General features: G+C 48.9%; 1 protein-coding gene across 1 annotated transcript; it reads right to left on the bottom strand.

Moving 5' to 3' along the window:
• Positions 1–1,513: 1,513 nt before the first annotated feature.
• Positions 1,514–17,925, bottom strand: LOC116937365 (gap junction gamma-1 protein-like). The gene is made up of 4 exons (XM_076062540.1): positions 17,817–17,925; positions 7,845–8,176; positions 6,409–6,879; positions 1,514–2,171 (listed from the first exon to the last, which is right to left on the bottom strand). The coding sequence occupies exons 2-4, from the start codon at positions 8,144–8,146 to the stop codon at positions 1,967–1,969; spliced, it is 978 nt and encodes a 325-aa protein (XP_075918655.1). The 5' UTR covers positions 8,147–8,176; positions 17,817–17,925; the 3' UTR covers positions 1,514–1,966.
• Positions 17,926–18,979: the final 1,054 nt, after the last annotated feature.

Here is an 18,979-nt window from a genome sequence, read left to right as displayed (position 1 = left end):
GCACACCGGTGTGTTGGAGAGCCAAGCCACAACATTTACAGTCTGAGTACCGTGACGTTTCGCCAGTAATTACAATTAGCTTCATCAGGCGACATCCAGATTTGGTGAAATATGCCAATTTTATTTTTGAGTCCACACACCAAGGCTATTTATTCAGTCAACAGAGGAGCTGCGCAGTGAGCTGCTGCCAAAAGCATTCAGGTTCATCAGACCATTGCCTTGACACCAGTGTTGACTTGGTCGCTGTCAATAAGTATGATGGCAAGTCTTAATATGACTGCTGCTTGCACTGAAAAAAGTTTAACTTCTTAGTTTTCAAAACATAGGCGATGTGTGCGTCTTTTTTTGTCACCGTAAATCTAATATTGCATCTGTTCTCCCACAACAGAATTGTCTGGGCAAACGATTAGCAGCATGTGCCATTACCGGCAAATTGGACAGAGATTGATTCATCTGTCATCGCCTTTCCGAAAATGTCCATCGAGCAATGTGCAACGCAGCTATGGTCAGCACTCCACGCTATTTGTGGTTCCCCACCACTTATGTCATCCACCCGTGGTGCACTGTGTCTACCACGGGGTCAAACCGAGTGCTGGTCAGTCATCATTCGCCTCCTGCGGTCACGATGTTCACACGAATCCTCATCAGAGCACATCGTAAGGTCCAGCAGCTGCTGTAGTTAAAGTAGCTCTGACCATCGTGCTCATCTCTGACCTCTTGTGCAGTTCATTACGAATGTATCAACTAAGGTAATACCGATCGCATTTAGACTCGCATCTGCCGCTGTCACTTCTCGTAAGCTAGCCTATCAGAGAGGATAAGACTGCTCCGTTTTGAACTTGATAATTTAGACAAATGTCTCTTACAATCACACTTAGCATTAACAGATAAAATGTCCACATCTGATTGGGACCTTGTAGATAACATGACTGTTTTTTTTTCTGCCGCGACAATGTCAACCAAATGTAAAGTTAACCTGATTGCTAAAGACAATGCACTATCAAAATAATGAGTGCATTGTCTTTGAGCTGTACGCCTTTTGGCATCATCTGGTCGAGCACCAATTGGGTCGAGGCTCAAAAGAAAGCCGTCCCTTGGTGTGGACCAATCAGTTTCAAGGACAATGCATATATTATCATAGTAGGTTTTTTGTTTGCATTTTGACTGCAGGTATTGCGGTTAATGCAGACATGAATCCTCGTAAAAAGGTTTCAGTTTTGTTGCCAGAAAAAAGGGGAAAAACCCTATCATTACATTTTGGTACTGGCAAAGGAGGTCTAATGATGAATAATAGCTTTCAAACACTGCACAAAATTAATGCAGAACTCCAGGTTATCCACTGTTGGCATAGCCAACACCTTAAACGCCTTTTGTTTTGTCAATATAAATCGGAGCAGGCTATCACGGGCAAAATAACGACGTGCCCGCTAAACTCGGGCCCTCTTGTCCACTGATGAGTGAGGAAGTTTAACAAAAAATGACAACAGAAACTCACGCAAATTAAGAAGTAAGCTAAAGTAACAAAAATATTTGGGTTTCTTTAATCAAAACACACCTCCATATTGATTACAAACCCTCACGCAAACATTCCCCCCAACTCGTGCGTTTATACGTTGGCCGAATGCGAAAGCCACGATGTCACACAAAACGCGTTCTAAGGAGATTTGAACTCTAAATGCTCTGGGTTACAAACCCAGCGCCGTATCACCCGAGCCACGAGGCTGGGTGCTGGCGTGCCCCCCGTGCCGTCGCGAGCGCGTTAGCGGGGTGCCCGCGCTCTGCCGCTCGAATCTTAAAAGCGCAAACGGTCGCCTCCGATTGAATCTTGACGGAAGAATGTCAAGAAAACCTCCAAAGTCGAGACGATCAAAACGGCGGCGGGGCATTGGGGGGCCGAGTAAATGGAACGTGGGATGGCAAAAAGCGATTTGAGCGATAACCTACGCCCGAGAGTAAAACTATCCCGCTAAATCAAGACGTGCAGGTCGTGGGGCGCGTCCACGCCGTGGGAGGCGCCGCCAGCGGCCTGCTCGGGGGGCTCCTGGTGGGCCCTCGGCGTCGCCCCCAGCTCCGTCTGAAGCTCCTTCACCTCGTCACGGAGCTGCCACAATTCCGATGGTGACGTCGCTCTGGGACCCGCCGTGGACTCCGGCACGACAGCATCTGCCACCCTAGAAACGAGTCGAATTTCAATAAGAGTATTTTCATTAACAAAAAATATATATACACTCTCCATGATAGAGGGTTTTTTGGTTATATCGCATGTATAGTGCAGTGTATAGTGTAGTATAAAGTGCAGTGTATAGTGTAATGTATAGTAGTATAAAGTGCAGTGTATAGTGTAGTGTATAGTAGTGTATAGTGTAGTGTATAGTGTAGTGTATAGCGTAGTGTATAGTAGTGTATAGTGCAGTGTATAGTGTATAGTGTAGTGTATAGTGCAGTGTATAGTGTAGTGTATAGTGTAGTGTATAGTGCAGTGCATAATGTAGTGTATAATGCAGTGTATAGTGTAGTGTATAGCGTAGTGTATAGTAGTGTATAGTGCAGTGTATAGTGTATAGTGTAGTGTATAGTGCAGTGTATAGTGTAGTGTATAGTGTAGTGTATAGTGCAGTGCATAATGTAGTGTATAGTGCAGTGGATAGTAGTGTATAGTGTAGTGTATAGTGTACTGTAGTGTGTAGTGTAGTGTATAGTGTAGTGTATAGTGTAGTGTATACTGTAGTGTCTGGTGCAGTGCATAGTGTAGTGTATAGTGCAGTGGATAGTAGTGTATAGTGTAGTTTATAGTGTACTGTAGTGTGTAGTGTATAGTGTAGTGTATAGTGTAGTGTATAGCGCAGTGTATAGTGCAGTGTATAGTGTATAGTGTAGTGAATAGTGCAGTGTATAGTGTAGTGTATAGTGCAGTGTATAGTGTAGTGTATAGTGCAGTGCATAGTGCAGTGGATAGTGCAGTGTATAGTGCAGTGTATTGTAGTGTATAGTGTAGTGTATAGTGCAGTGTATAGTGCAGTGTATAGTGTAGTGTATAGTGCAGTGTATAGTGCAGTGTATAGTGCACACAACATCTATATACATATTCTTAGCTCTTTCGGTAAAGTCACGTTGAAGGGAAACAATAAAATAATAATATATATAAAACAATAAAACCGGATTCCCACCACCATCCATCACAGAAGAATTCTCTCATCAAGACTCTGTACCATAGAGCCCAATGCATATCCGACCAGGAACACATAGTCAGTGAACTCAAGCACGTACACCAAGTTCTTAAGGCTAATGGTTACTCCGACTATACAATCCGCAAAGCTATCACTGAAACCATGAAGGACCCTCTTGAGGAGCCTTTCAAAACCATCACTTTACCCTACATTGCGGCGATCACAAAAAAGATCTCTAAAATCTTGAATAAACACAAGATCCAGGTCCGTTTCAACACATTACATAAAATCCGTGATCTGGTTCCGTCTGTAAAAGAAGTGATTCCGGACATACAGTACCCTGGTGTCTACAAACTAAGCTGCCTCTGTGGTAGTAGTTACATTGGAGAAACCAAACGCCACGTCTCGGACCGCATCCGTGAACACAAAGCAGACCTTAAACACCGTAGGACCAACACCTCGGCCGTGGCAGATCATTGTTATAATTCAGTAGGCTCACATGACATTGACTTTTCCAAGACAGAGGTTCTTTGTAAGCCATCTGGCTACCATGAGAGATTCGTTCATGAGGCTATCCACATATACAAGCACAGAGACAATTCCAACCGAGAAGATGGATTCTGGCTTAGCAATCATTGGAAAGATTTGATTAACCATTTCAGGTCTTAATTGATTGTTCACGCTTACAGTGGCTTTCAGACAGCATACATTAATTTTTCGTCTCCCCCCTCCTCTTTTCAGAACATAGATGGACTCGTCCTTCTAAATAAACTGCCAAATCGCTGCGTGTGGCGCTGACGTTTTTCTTAAAATAAATAAAGACACTGTAAAAAAATAAAAAAATTTATGCAAACCGACACACCTGATGACGACCGTTTGTGTTATGGTCGAAACGTCGTGAGAATTTTTATTGTTATATATATTTTATTATTTTATTGTTTTCCTTCAACGTGACTTTACCGAAAGAGCTAAGAATATGAATTACTGCAGTCACAAAAGCTTTAAATCAAAATCTATATACATAGCTATCAACACATACACTACACTATACACTACACACACAACATCGATATACATTGCTATCAACACATATACTACACTATAAAATATACACAACATATATATATAGCTATCAACACGTACACTACACTATACACTACAAACACAACATCTATATCCATAGCTATCAACACATAAACTACATTGTACACTACACTATAAACTACACACAACATCTATATACATAGCTATCAACACATACACTACACTATACAGTATACACTACACACACAACAGCTATATACATAGCTATCAACACATACACTACACTACACACACATCTATATACATAGCTATCAACACATACACTACACTACACACAACATCTATATATATAGCTATCAACACATACACTACATTATACACTACACTATAAACTATACACAACATCTATATACATAGCTATCAACACATACACTACACTATACACTACACACAACATCTATACATAGCTATCAACACATACACTACACTATACACTACACTATAAACTACAAACATCTATATACATAGCTATCAACACATACACTACACTATAAACTACACACATCTATATACATCGCTATCAACACATACACTGCACTATACATTACAAACACAACATCTATATCCATAGCTATCAACACATACACTACATTGTACACTACACTATAAACTACACACAACATCTATATACATAGCTATCAACACATACACTACACTATACAGTATACACTACACACACAACAGCTATATACATAGCTATCAACACATACACTACACTACACACACATCTATATACATAGCTATCAACACATACACTACACTATACACTACACACAACATCTATATATATAGCTATCAACACATACACTACATTATACACTACACTATAAACTATACACAACATCTATATACATAGCTATCAACACATACACTACACTATACACTACACACAACATCTATACATAGCTATCAACACATACACTACACTATACACTACACTATAAACTACAAACATCTATATACATAGCTATCAACACATACACTACACTATAAACTACACACATCTATATACATCGCTATCAACACATACACTACACTATACACTACAAACACAACATCTATATACATAGCTATAAACACATACACTACATTGTAGTATACACTACACACACAACATCTATATACATAGCTATCAACACATACACTATACACTACACACAGCATATATATAGCTATCAACACATACACTACATTATACACTACACTATAAACTACACACACAACATCTATATACATAGCTATCAACACATACACTACATTATACACTACACTATAAACTATACACAACATCTATATACATAGCTATCAACACATACACTACATTATACACTACACTATACAATACACACAACATCTATATACATAGCTATCAAAACATACACTACATTATACACTATACACTACACACAACATCTATATACATAGCTATCAACACATACACTACATTATACACTACACTATAAACTATACACAACATCTATATACATAGATATCAACACATACACTACATTATACACTACACTATAAACTATACACAACATCTATATATAGCGGTTGGGAAGCTGACGGAACCGTTATTATTTCCCTTCCACGTGACTTTACCGAAAGAACCAAGAATAAGAGACAGCTTTGTTTAGAGCCTAGTCTCAAACAGTGTTAGATGAGAGGACAATGCCACTACGAAGACATTGACAGCTCGGGGTGAGACACACGAGGCTCTAAAGAAAGCTGTCTCTGGTGTGGAACAATCAGTTTCAAAGACAATGCATCATCATCATCTCGTAGACTACCAGAGCATGTTTTTTTTCTGTTTGCATGTTCATTACAAGTACCGTGTGCGTGGCCAATGCAGTGAGATGATTCCTTGCAAGAGGTTTACGTTTGGTGTTATCATGTTCACACAGCTGTTTTATTACTAGAAAGGGTAAAACCAATTCTTATATTTTGTTACTGGCAAGGGAGGTCCCATGATGTTTTTTTGCTGTTGTCATCATCGGCGAAACGTCACGGAAACTCGAATTGTCGGCGTAGTTGGGGGTCGCTCTCTGACACACAGCCGGCGAGTGTCGAGCCGGTAGCGGCCCGGCACGTTTAGTTTACGTGACGCAATGCCAACCGCGCCGGCGAGGCCCCCCACCTGCTCCGTGGCCGGTGCCTCCCGCTCAGCGAGTCGTGGATGGTGCCCAGCCCCAGGTAGGCAATCTCGGACAGTTCGAGCAGGAGGCTGAGACCGGCGACTGCGTACATGACCAGAAGGAAGACGGTCTTCTCTGTGGGGCGCGACACAAAGCAGTCGACGCTATTCGGGCAGGGGTCACGGACGCACTTGAAGCGCGGGGCCACCTCCACGCCGTACATCAGGTACTGCCCCACCAGGAAGCCAACCTCGGCCAGCGTGCGGGCCAGCAGCTGGAGGGTGTAGGCCACCATCAGGCCGTCCGTCTTGATCCTCCACCGCTCGTTGTGCTGCTTCCCCTCGCCGTCTTCTTCACCCTCCACCTCCTCTTCCACCTCCACCTCCTCCTCTTTCTCCGTGCATTCAATCACGCGGTCGGGGCCGCCGGTTCGCTTGGCTCGCTTGGTTTGTTCGTCTCGCTTGTACTCGATCCTACCACGACAGAGAGCGGCGGCGGCGTCGAAGTTTCACCCCTCGCTACGAGCGAGCCACCGTCGGGACTCGAGGTAAGTGAAAATATTTACCTTCCTTTAAAATTTGACGCTTTATTTACTACTAAGCGGGAAGCACCCGGCGTTGCCCGGGGGAAAACATATATTGAAACACTTCTCAAAACTTAAAAACATAACATATACAAGTGGAAAAAAAAACTTTGATCATTGCCTCATTCGTAAAAACTAAAATGAAACCCAACACGCGGCGTAAAAAAACGTACGCTCGCGCGCCAAGATTCGACTCTTTAGATCGCGCAAAGGAATCGAAGGTTGTAGATTTCTTTAGAATCGGCCTATTCCCGTTTAATCGATACCACAAAGCTCACCAGATATCGATTCTCGCCACACTTCATCGTCATTTCCCCACCCCCCCCCCCCAAAAAAATAAGTGTATTTTTATGTTTGCATGGTGTACAGTATGGAAAGTACCCACATGGCAAATTTCAAGTTTGTTGCATGTCGGGAAGTACGCTAAACATTTTGAACAGACACATACTCACAACTTTGCCTTTTATACATGTGCAATTATAATATCGCATGCAAATGTATTATATTTCTTATTGTTGAAGAGTTTAACAATGCTTCCTTTTTGCTGTTGAATCGCAGAATATTTTACGACGCTGACCGTGTGCGTGTTTAAACACAGCGCACATTCGCCCTCCCGAACTGAACTAGCCGTTCGGACGTACCGACGGGGGGGCTCGGGAACGGAACTCCATTCCTAAGTCAAGAGGAAACCTTGCCGGCCCTTTCACCGTTCAAACTCGTGACCAAAACGACGGCGCAACCTAATTAAAAAACAAATTAAAACATTTCCAACTGCGGGCAGCCATTCAAATTTCCACCGTAGCCTCCCCCCCCCCCACCCCCCACTGTCAAAACTCCCTCCGAGAACCTCGGTACCTGGTGATGCGATGCACTGCGAAGCCGAGGTACAGGATGGTGGGCGTGGCGACCGCGATGATCTGGAACACCCAGAAGCGGACGTGGGAGAGCGGGGCGAAGCTGTCGTAGCAGACGTTCTCGCAACCGGGCTGCGCCGTGTTGCACGAGAAGCGGCCCTGCTCGTCGTAGTAGATGGACTCGCCGGCGACCGTCGTGAGAATGACGCGAAAGATGACGAAGGTGGTGATCCACAGCTTGCTCAGGAAGGTGGAGTGCCGATGAACCTCCTCCAGCAGATGCGTGAGGTAGCCCCAGCTCATCGTGGCCGCCGGTCTAATTCAGCGACGCCGCTGCGGGGAAACGTTCACCCGTGTTTGTACAGGCACTACTCTACTTACAAACATTCAACTTCAGGACTTTTAGAGATAATAAAAAAAACCTATCCCGTTTGTCCAGTTGCCCGTTTGGAATGAGAGTCGTAAGTTCAACCTCCACGCACAATAAATGGCAGTGGTGGCATCTACATTGGCAGAATGTGAAGAACCAGTGGCATCTACATCTGCAGAACATGAAGAACCGGTGGCATCTACATCTGCAGAACGTGAAGAACCAGTGGCATCTACATCTGCAGAATGTGAAGAACCAGTGGCATCTACATCTGTAGAACGTGAAGAACCAGTGGCATCTACATCTGCAGAACGTGAAGAACCAGTGGCATCTACATCTACAGAACGTGAAGAACCAGTGGCATCTACATCTGCAGAACGTGAAGAACCAGTGGCATCTACATCGACAGAACATGAAGAACCAGTGGCATCTACATCTGCAGAACGTGAAGAACCAGTGGCATCTACATCGACAGAACGTGAAGAACCAATGGCATCTACATCTGCAGAACGTGAAGAACCAGTGGCATCTACATCTACAGAAAGTGAAGAACCAGTGGCATCTACATCGACAGAACGTGAAGAACCAGTGGCATCTACATCTACAGAACGTGAAGAACGAGTGGCATCTACGTCTACAGAACGTGAAGAACCAATGGCATCTACATCTCCAGAACGTGAAGAACCAGTGGCATCTACATCTACAGAAAGTGAAGAACCTGTGGCATCTACATCGACAGAACGTGAAGAACCAGTGGCATCTACATCTACAGAACGTGAAGAACCAGTGGCATCTACGTCTACAGAACGTGAAGAACCAATGGCATCTGCAGAACGTGAAGAACCAGTGGCATCTACATCTACAGCGCTGGTAGCGGCCATCGGCAAGTCCAATCAAGTTTCAAGTTTCATTTATTAGGTGTATAGCCCTGTGAGTCATGCGGCTCTTGAGTTCGGGTGCAACCGCAACAAACAAAATATGAACAGAGAAACATCTTAAAGCGACGACGCGTAACGGAAACATCCTGTGATAAAACAGCAAATCTTCCAGAAAAGAAAAAAACTTATTACAACTCTGTGTGCAAAAATCTCACAAACCCCTTCTTGAATAAGAGCCTTGAGACTCGGCGAGGAATTCCCCCCCCGGGTGAACTGAATCACATCGTTATTATCACTACTGCCCTCTGTTCGAACAGCGTTCATCTATTTTCGTTGTAAAATGTCAATCGGTCACTTGTTCGGAGGTCATGTCCATGAGGACGCATTTCCTAAGAAGGCCACGGCAGTTGCGTTGGTTCCTCGCGCGCTGCCGAGAGACGAGTTCTCGGTGGCACTCGAGAAAAAACAAACGCGCATCCGTCCCGTGCCCTCCTGGATAGCATCATCAATTGCGGTGTATAAGGGAGCAAAGATGCCGCCCGAGAAGACGATTCGTAATTTGTTTTTTTTGGGGTCAAGATCTCTTGTGGACGCGCGCGTGTGTGTGCGTTCGGGCCCTCCTCCACCCGACACAGCCAATCAATAAAATGTTGACTCCCTCGCCTGGTATACAGGAGGTCGTGGATTCGATCCCGAACCTGACGCCTGCTGTGTACTCCATCTCTTCTCTAGCTGTTTAGGCATCCGCTTGCACACAACAACAACCACCATTCGCCACTAAGTGGCGGTGATGTCACCACGACGCTTGTACCAGGCTATGTGCACCCTGAGGCCACGTGAAGTGTCGAACGCCCGCTAGCAGGAGGTCACGGGGCAGACCCAGGTGCCACGGGTCGACTGACTGAGATGACTGGCTGATGCACCACCTGTGCCCCCTACTGTGCCAACCTGCTGTGCTTAAGCCACCCGGCGCTCCGCTCGTTGTTGTGAGCGTCGCTCCTCCGCCCTCCGTTGTTGTTGGAGGGCGACTGCCTCCAACTGCCCAGTAGCGTCCTTCACGAGCCTCCTCCACAGAGGCCGATCTTGACACCGCTGGTACCAGTCATCGGCAAGTCCACTCAGCTCCACGTCCTCCTGTACCACATCACTCCATCTCCTCTCTAGCCCGTGCCGTGCCCGTTTAGCCCCCTCGATCCGGCCGAACAAAAGCTGTTTCGGCATGCGGTGGCTGGGCATGCGGGCTACATGACCCAGCCAACGCAGCCTTGCCTGCCGGAGGAGCTCACCGATGGGACCTTGCCCAGATCTTTCAAGGATTTGTGAGCTCCTCACACAATCCAGCCTGGTTAAACCCAGGATGGATCGTAGGCAGGCCAGTCTAAATGTTTCTAACCGGTGAAGATGTTCCATTAGGGGGGTCCATGTTTCGCAAGCGTAGAGAAGTGAGGGAATGACTGTGGTCGAGAAGACCTGAAGCTTAGTGCGGAGCCACAGACCAGGTAGCTTCCACACAGCGTTACGCAACCGATGAAAAGATATTGCCGCTCGACTGATTCGGAGTGAGACCTCTGCTGTTAAACTGGAGCTGGTCAAAAGCACACTGCCCAGGCATGGGAAACTCTCCACTCGCTCCACAACTGCCCCATCACCGATTGGGAGTTGTGGGGGTGTAGTGTCCGATGGTACAAAATACCCAGACAGGTGCTTAGTTTTGGTGGGGCTGATGGTAAGGCCCCACCTCTTAGTGGCACGCTCCAGTCTCAGCAGCAGCGTCGACAACTCCTCCTCTGAATGAGCAGCTATTACCAAATCATCAGCATACATAACGTGGTTGAGCAATAGGGAGCCATCCCTTGACCGCACCCGGGCATCGATCAGCCTCCCATTATATCTGTACCATATGGAGATTCCCCCGGTACAGCTATTGAAGGCTTCACGAACTACGTGGTCAAAATAGATGTTAAATAATGTGGGAGCCAGAGGACATCCCTGTCGCACCCCAAGGTGTACAGGGAATGGCTCTGACTCCCGACCACATAGTTTTACCTGGGCCCGCTCACCATCATGAAGGTCCTTAATGATCGTGAGCAGAGGGTCAGGTACTCCAAAAGCACGAAGAACAACCCAGAGCCCTGGCCTATTGATGGTATCATATGCCTTGACCAGGTCAATAAAGCAGAGATGTAGGTCTTGTTGGAATTCCCTACACCTCTGCTGTAGCAGACGGACAGAAAATATGGCATCTGTGCAGGACCGCCCTTTCCTGAAACCGCATTGGGGCTCCGCAAGCCTCTCCTCAGCGTGCCTGGCAATCCTTGCCAGGACCTTTCCCGGCACACTGAGGAGTGAGATGCCCCTGTAGTTGTTACAGTCTGTGCGGTCCCCCTTCATAAAAAGGGGGACCACCAGGGCATCCTTCCAATCCTGCGGAACCCGTCCAGTGGTCCAGACTGTTGTTATGATGTCATATAGGGCAGTCTGTGCACAAACGCCACCCTCCCTCAGCATTTCGCTTGGGAGATCATCTCTGCCCGCTGCCTTTCCTGGTCTCAAACTCCGGATCACCTTCAGTACTTCCTCAACAGATGGCACCTCAGCCAGCCACTCACAGGGGGTGACTTCTTCCAATATTTGAGGCACCGCAGCCTCAGCAGGGTCATCCTCACTTTGTGCCACGATGTTTTCCTGGCTGAGGGATTTTCCCTCCCCCAGGACCTCACAGAAATGCTCAGCAAATCTGCAAACCTGTTCCTGGGGGTCGGAGATTGGATCACCGTTTTTTCCCCTAATGATTGTAATAGGTGTGGCGCTGCAGGTTACTTTTTGATGGAGTTAAATAGAGATTTGTGATCACGGGCCACTGAGGCAGCATCTATCTCCTCAGCAACCCGCGACCACCACCCATCCTTGCAGCGCCTCACGGCCCTCCGAACCTCCGAGCGAAGGCTGCGGTAAGCCTCCTCATTCTCTGACGTGGGATTCTGTAGCCGATGACAGTGGGCCTGTCGCTTTTTCTCAACCATCCTGAACACCTCCTCTGTCAGCCAGGGTCTCTGGGGAGGTCTGGACCGCATACCCAAAGCAGCCATTGCAGCTGCATGAGTCACAGTCCTAAACCTCGCCCATTTACCCTCAACATCAGGAGGAGTCGGGGACGATGCCAATCCCAGCCGCAAGCGATGATGAAATTCTCGCTTGCAACTTTCATCAGATAACTGAGACCAGGAAACTTTAGGTTGGAATGGGGTCCTGGGTGTACACCCACCACCGGAGTGGAAGAATGGCAGGCGCATCTTACAGATGACAAGTCGCTGGTCAGAGGGCAGATCAGCTCCACGGTAGGTCCTGGTGTCAAGGACATGGGCTCGCATCCGCTGGTCTGTCACTATGTAGTCCAGCAGATGTTCTTGCGTGGACCCGGCATGCATCCATGATGTTGTGTGGATGTGCCGATGCCAGAACAGCGTGTTGGTAATTACAAGCCCATGGGCTGCACAAAATCTAGCAGCCTCCTACCGTTGTTATTGAGCTGATCTGGCCCATGCCCTCCAATCACTCCAGACCAGGTGCCAGCATCATGACCAACTCGGGCATTGAAGTCACCCAACATGATGACTCTTTTCCGAGGGGCCAATTTAGCCAGCACCTGTGACAGGAGGTCATAGAAGGCATCTGACTCATCGGCTTTGCCTGCATCCCTCCATGGATGTTCATCTTCGGTGGGGGCATAAGTAACCACGACCACCATTCCTCGCCTCCGGTTGATGGGAAGGCGAGCCCAAAGTAGCCTGGGGCTTACAGCTTCCCACACCTCACCGCCACGCTCCCACGCCCCCTTCATTCTTTTGTTCAAAAGAAGAGCCACACCCTGTTGTTTGGCAGTCTGCTGCCCCGAGTAGAGGACTGTCCACCCCTCATGGTGGCAGGAGCCAGAACCCGTCCACCGGACACACACACAGACACACACACAGACACACACACAGACACACACAGACACACACACACAGACACACACAGACACACACAGAGACAGACACACACACAGACACACACAGACACACACACAGACACACACACTGACACAAACACACACACAGACACACACAGACACAAACACACAGACACACACACACACAGACAACAACAACCGCCATTCGCCACTAAGTGGCGGTGACGTCACCACGACGCTTGTGCCAGGCTATGTGCACCGTGAGGCCACGTGAAGTGTCGAACGCCCGCTGGCAGGAGGTCACTGGGCAGACCCAGGTGCCACGGGTCGACTGACTGAGATGACTGGCTGATGCACCACCTGTGCCCCCTACTGTGCCAACCTGCTGTGCTTTAGCCACCCGGCGTTCCGCTCATTGTTGTGAGCGTCGCTCCTCCGCCCTCCGTTGTTGTTGGAGGGCGACTGCCTCCAACTGCCCAGTAGCATCCTTCACGAGCCTCCTCCACAGAGGCCGATCTTGACATCGCTGGTACCAGTCATCGGCAAGTCCACTCAGCTCCACGTCCTCCTGTACCACATCACTCCATCTCTTCTCTAGCCTGTGCCGCGCCCGCTTAGCCCCCTCAATCCGGCCAAACAAAAGCTGTTTCGGCATGCGGTGGCTGGGCATGCGGGCTACATGACCCAGCCATCGCAGCGTTGCCTGCCGGAGGAGCTCACCGATGGGACCCTGCCCAGATCTTTCAAGGATTTGTGAGCTTCTCACACAATCCAGTCTGGTTAAACCCAGGATGGATCGTAGGCAGGCCAGCCTAAATGTTTCTAACCGGCGAAGATGTTTCACCAGGGGGGTCCACGTTTCGCAAGCGTAGAGAAGGGAGGGAATGACCGTGGCCGAGAAGACATGAAGCTTAGTGCGGAGCGACAGACCAGGTAGCTTCCACACAGCGTTACGCAACCGATGAAAAGATATTGCCGCTCGACTGATTCGGAGTGAGACCTCTGCTGTTAAACTGGAGCCAGTCATAAGCACACTGCCCAGGTATGGGAAACTCTCCACTCTCTCCACAACTGCCCCATCACCGATTGGGAGTTGTGGGGGTGGAGTGTCCGATGGTACAAAATACCCAGGCAGGTGCTTAGTTTTGGTGGGGCTGATGGTAAGGCCCCACCTCTTAGTGGCACGCTCCAGTCTCAGCAGCAGCGTCTCCAACTCCTCCTCTGACTGAGCAGCTATTACCAAATCATCAGCATACATAACGTGGTTGAGCAATAGGGAGCCATCCCTTGACCGCACCCGGGCATCGATTAGCCTCCCATTATATCTGTACCATATGGAGATTCCCCCGGTACAGCTATTGAAGGCTTCACGAACTACGTGGTCAAAATAGATGTTAAATAATGTGGGAGCCAGAGGACATCCCTGTCGCACCCCAAGGTGTACAGGGAATGGCTCTGACTCCCGGCCACGTAGTTTTACCCGGGCCCGCTCACCATCATGAAGGTCCTTAATGATCGTGAGCAGAGGGTCAGGTACTCCAAAAGCACGAAGAACGACCCATAGCCCAGGCCTACTGATGGTATCATAGGCCTTGACCAGGTCAATAAAGCAGAGCTGTAGGTCTTGTTGGAATTCCCTACACCTCTGCTGTAGCAGACGGACAGAAAATATGGCATCTGTGCAGGACCGCCCTTTCCTGAAACCGCATTGGGGCTCCGCAAGCCTCTCCTCAGCGTGCCTGGCAAGGCGATGCTGAATAATCCTTGCCAGGACCTTTCTCGGCACACTGAGGAGTGAGATGCCCCTGTAGTTGTTACAGTCTGTGCGGTCCCCCTTCTTAAAAAGGGGGACCACCAGGGCATCCTTCCAATCCTGCGGAACCCGTCCAGTGGTCCAGACTGTTGTTATGATGTCATATAGGGCAGTCTGTGCACAAACGCCACCCTCCCTCAGCATTTCGCTTGGGAGATCATCTCTGCCCGCTGCCTTTTCTGGTCTCAGACTCCTGATCGCCTTCAATACTTCCTCAGCAGATGGTACCTCAGCCAGCCACTCACAGGGGGTGACTTCTTCCAATATTTGAGGCACCGCAGCCTCAGCAGGGTCATCCTCATTTTGTGCCACGATATTTTCCTGGCTGAGGGATTTTCCCTCCCCCAGGACCTCACAGAAATGCTCAGCAAATCTGCAAACCTGTTCCTGGGGGTCGGAGATTGGATCACCGTTTTTTCCCCTAATGATTGTAATAGGTGTGGCGCTGCAGGTTACTTTTTGATGGAGTTAAATAGAGATTTGTGATCATGGGCCACTGAGGCAGCATCTATCTCCTCAGCAACCCGCGACCACCACCCATCCTTGCAGCGCCTCACGGCCCTCCGAACCTCCGAGCGAAGGCTGCGGTAAGCCTCCTCATTCTCTGACGTGGGATTCTGTAGCCGATGACAGTGGGCCTGTCGCTTTTTCTCAACCATCCTGAACACCTCCTCTGTCAGCCAGGGTCTCTGGGGAGGTCTGGACCGCATACCCAAAGCAGCCATTGCAGCTGCATGAGTCACAGTCCTAAACCTCGCCCATTTACCCTCAACATCAGGAGGAGTCGGGGACGATGCCAATCCCAGCCGCAAGCGATGATGAAATTCTCGCTTGCAACTTTCATCAGATAACTGAGACCAGGAAACTTTAGGTTGGAATGGGGTCCTGGGTGTACACCCACCACCGGACCTCCTGAATGCCGCATAGATCCAGCCGGTACCGGTCCAGCTCCCGACAGAGGAGTGGCAGCCTCTCCTCTGCAGTGAGCGTTCGAACATTCCACGTGGCCACCCGTAGTGGCTTTTCGTTGCTTCTGGAGTAGCCCCGACGGTAGGTATTCAATCTCCTGGCTCCGCCAAATGGGGTTTGGCCAGGAGACGTCATAGACGCCTGGCCCCCCGGGGCCTCCGGCACAAGCTTATTAGTTACATATTTCAGTTTAATTCGTGGTTTCGTGGTAATTAATTGAAGATGGAGGGGTTACCAGCCCCTCGCACCCGTCCAGAGCCCCCGTTTAGCCCCTGTGGTGGACACATATGCCATGAGGGGAGGAGCCAATCAAAACTGGATCTCCCCCCACAGCACTGTCCACGACAGAGTTGCCCGTCCGGCCCCGCGAGGAGGTAGGGGGTTGTTTTGACAGACACACACACACAGACACACACACACACAGACACACACAGACACACAAACACACACACACAGACACACACACAGACACACACACAGACACACACACAGACACACATACAGACACACACACACACACAGACACACACACAGACACACACACACACACAGACACACACACTGACAAACACAGACACACACACAGACACACACACACACACACAGACACACACATACACACAGACCCACACACAGACACACACACACAGAGACAGACACACACACACACAGACACACACACACAGACACACACAGACACACACACAGACACACACACACAGACACAGACAGACACAGACACACACACTGACACAAACACACACACAGACACAAACACACAGACACACACAGACACACACAGACACACACACAGACACGCACACACTGACACAAACACACACACAGACACACACACAGACACAAACACACAGACACACACACAGACACACACACTGACACAAACACACACAGACACACACACAGACACACACAGACAGACACACACAGACACACACACACAGACACACACACACAGACACACACACAGACACACACACTGACACAAACACACACACACAGACACACACAGACAGACACACACAGACACACACACAGACACACACAGACACACAGACACACACACTGACACAAACACAGACACACACACAGACACACACACAGACACAGATACACACACAGACACACACACAGACACACACAGACAGACACACACAGACACACACACAGACACACACAGACACACAGACACACACACTGACACAAACACAGACACACACACAGACACACACACACAGACACACACACACAGATACACACACAGACACACACACACACAGACACACACAGACACACACACAGACACATACAGACACACAGACACACACACTGACACAAACACAGACACACACACAGACACACACACAGACACACACACACAGATACACACACAGACACACACACACAGACACACACAGACAGACACACAGACACACACACAGACACACAGACACACACACTGACACAAACACAGACACACACACAGACAAAAACAAAGACAAAGATCCCCCATATAGCCTTAACAGACTGTAGGGGCAAGTGCTGTTAGCGAGCACCTATGAAGGCCGGAACGGTACACGAGGGGGTGGGTGGCCAGCACCACGCCCGACCGCCTTTGTCTCCCTAGTGGCAATGTTTACACACCGCACCAGGTACTCATTTGAGGCTGAGTCGACCTAGGGGAGGCCCGGGACCGGTTCAGATAATCGTCACTGGTGTTGGCCGTGAGCGGGAATCGAACCCGGGTCGCCAGGTTCATAGCGCAGCGCGCTAACCGCTACACACACACACAGACACACACACAGACAGACACAGACACACACACAAACACAGACACACACACAGACACACACTGACACAGATCTCGGGGCCGTGGCCACAGCAGCAAGGGGAGACAAAGACGGCAGCGGCTGCGTGGGAGACAGCGCAGAGAGAGAGGGAAGGAGGAGGAGGGTGGTGGAGTGGTGGAGTCAGACCTCTGTTGGAGCGCCCGGGAGCCCAGGAGACGTCCCGAGCAGCTGGGAGATGACGCAGAGAGATGAGAGACAGGGACAGCACCTAGCTAGGACGCCACCTTCCAGCCCCTCCCCCTCACTTCCAGCCCTTCCCCCTCACTTCACCCCCTCCACATCCGCCCCTCCCCCACATCCGGCCCCCCTCCACATCCGCCCATCCCCCACATCCGGCCCCCCTCCACATCCGGCCCCTCTTTCGTCCTCTCTTTGGACCCTCCCCCCGGGCCCTCCCCTCACTTATGCCCCTCCCCCCTCGCTTCCGCCCTTCCCACCCTCCCCCCCTCGCTTCCGGCCCTCCTCTCCCCCGTCACCTCCCTCACCTCCGCCCCCCCCTCGCCCCTCACTTCAGACCCCGCCCCCCCTCACTTCCGGCTCCTCCCTTCTCATTCCCCTCCCTTCCCCCCCTGTTGTGGGCGAGGGGTTCGCACCATGAGCTGGAGAACCAAACAACCCGCAGACTGCCTGCTGCTGGATCTCCTCTCTGTTTCAAAGAACACATTTGAACAAATTTTGACCTCGGGTCTTTGCTCATCTACCGGCTTCACATTCCCTATTGCCCGTACAAAAACCCGGAGGAAGGGCCTTTGCTATTGATGCCCCCAGGGTCTGGAATGCTATTGCCAATAAACTGCAACTTGAATCGCTACCTATGAGATATTGACTCAAAACTGCTCTAGAGGAGTTGTACACCCCTAGCTTGCCACTGCAATTCAGTGGCCTAAAATAAAATAAAATGTTTCGCTCCGGATGACCGCTGCAAAGTATTATCTGTTTTGTGATTTAGCGTGCTGATCTTAAAGGTGCATTGAAAAATTTGATACTCCGACCGATGCTCCTGTTGTTTGTGGAGTAACTCATGCAGCCAGCTGTGGCTCTAGGGTTTGGTGTTACATGGTTGTTTATGTAGTTTATTGTTAAAAATTCGGTCACAGTTCCTATGATCACTGTTACATTGCATTTATGGCTTTATTTTGGTGATTTCTAAAAGTTTTTTGGTTTGACCATGTTTTTGTTTATTGTAGTACGGAGTTAGACTGATGGCCTTAATCTTAGTTTTCTTGTTGTTTGACTTGCATCCCAATGGGATTTTTGCACACAGCGTTGGTGTACGGTGCTATTTCAGG

Source organism: Petromyzon marinus, unplaced genomic scaffold (genome assembly GCF_048934315.1).
Source record: "Petromyzon marinus isolate PM22_M1 ecotype Great Lakes invasive population unplaced genomic scaffold, UKy_Petmar_22M1.pri1.0 PM_G_Scaffold_65, whole genome shotgun sequence".
In the NCBI taxonomy this organism is placed as follows: domain Eukaryota; kingdom Metazoa; phylum Chordata; class Hyperoartia; order Petromyzontiformes; family Petromyzontidae; genus Petromyzon; species Petromyzon marinus.
Note: the sequence above shows the minus strand (reverse complement) of the source record. Positions and strands in the feature narration are given on the sequence as shown.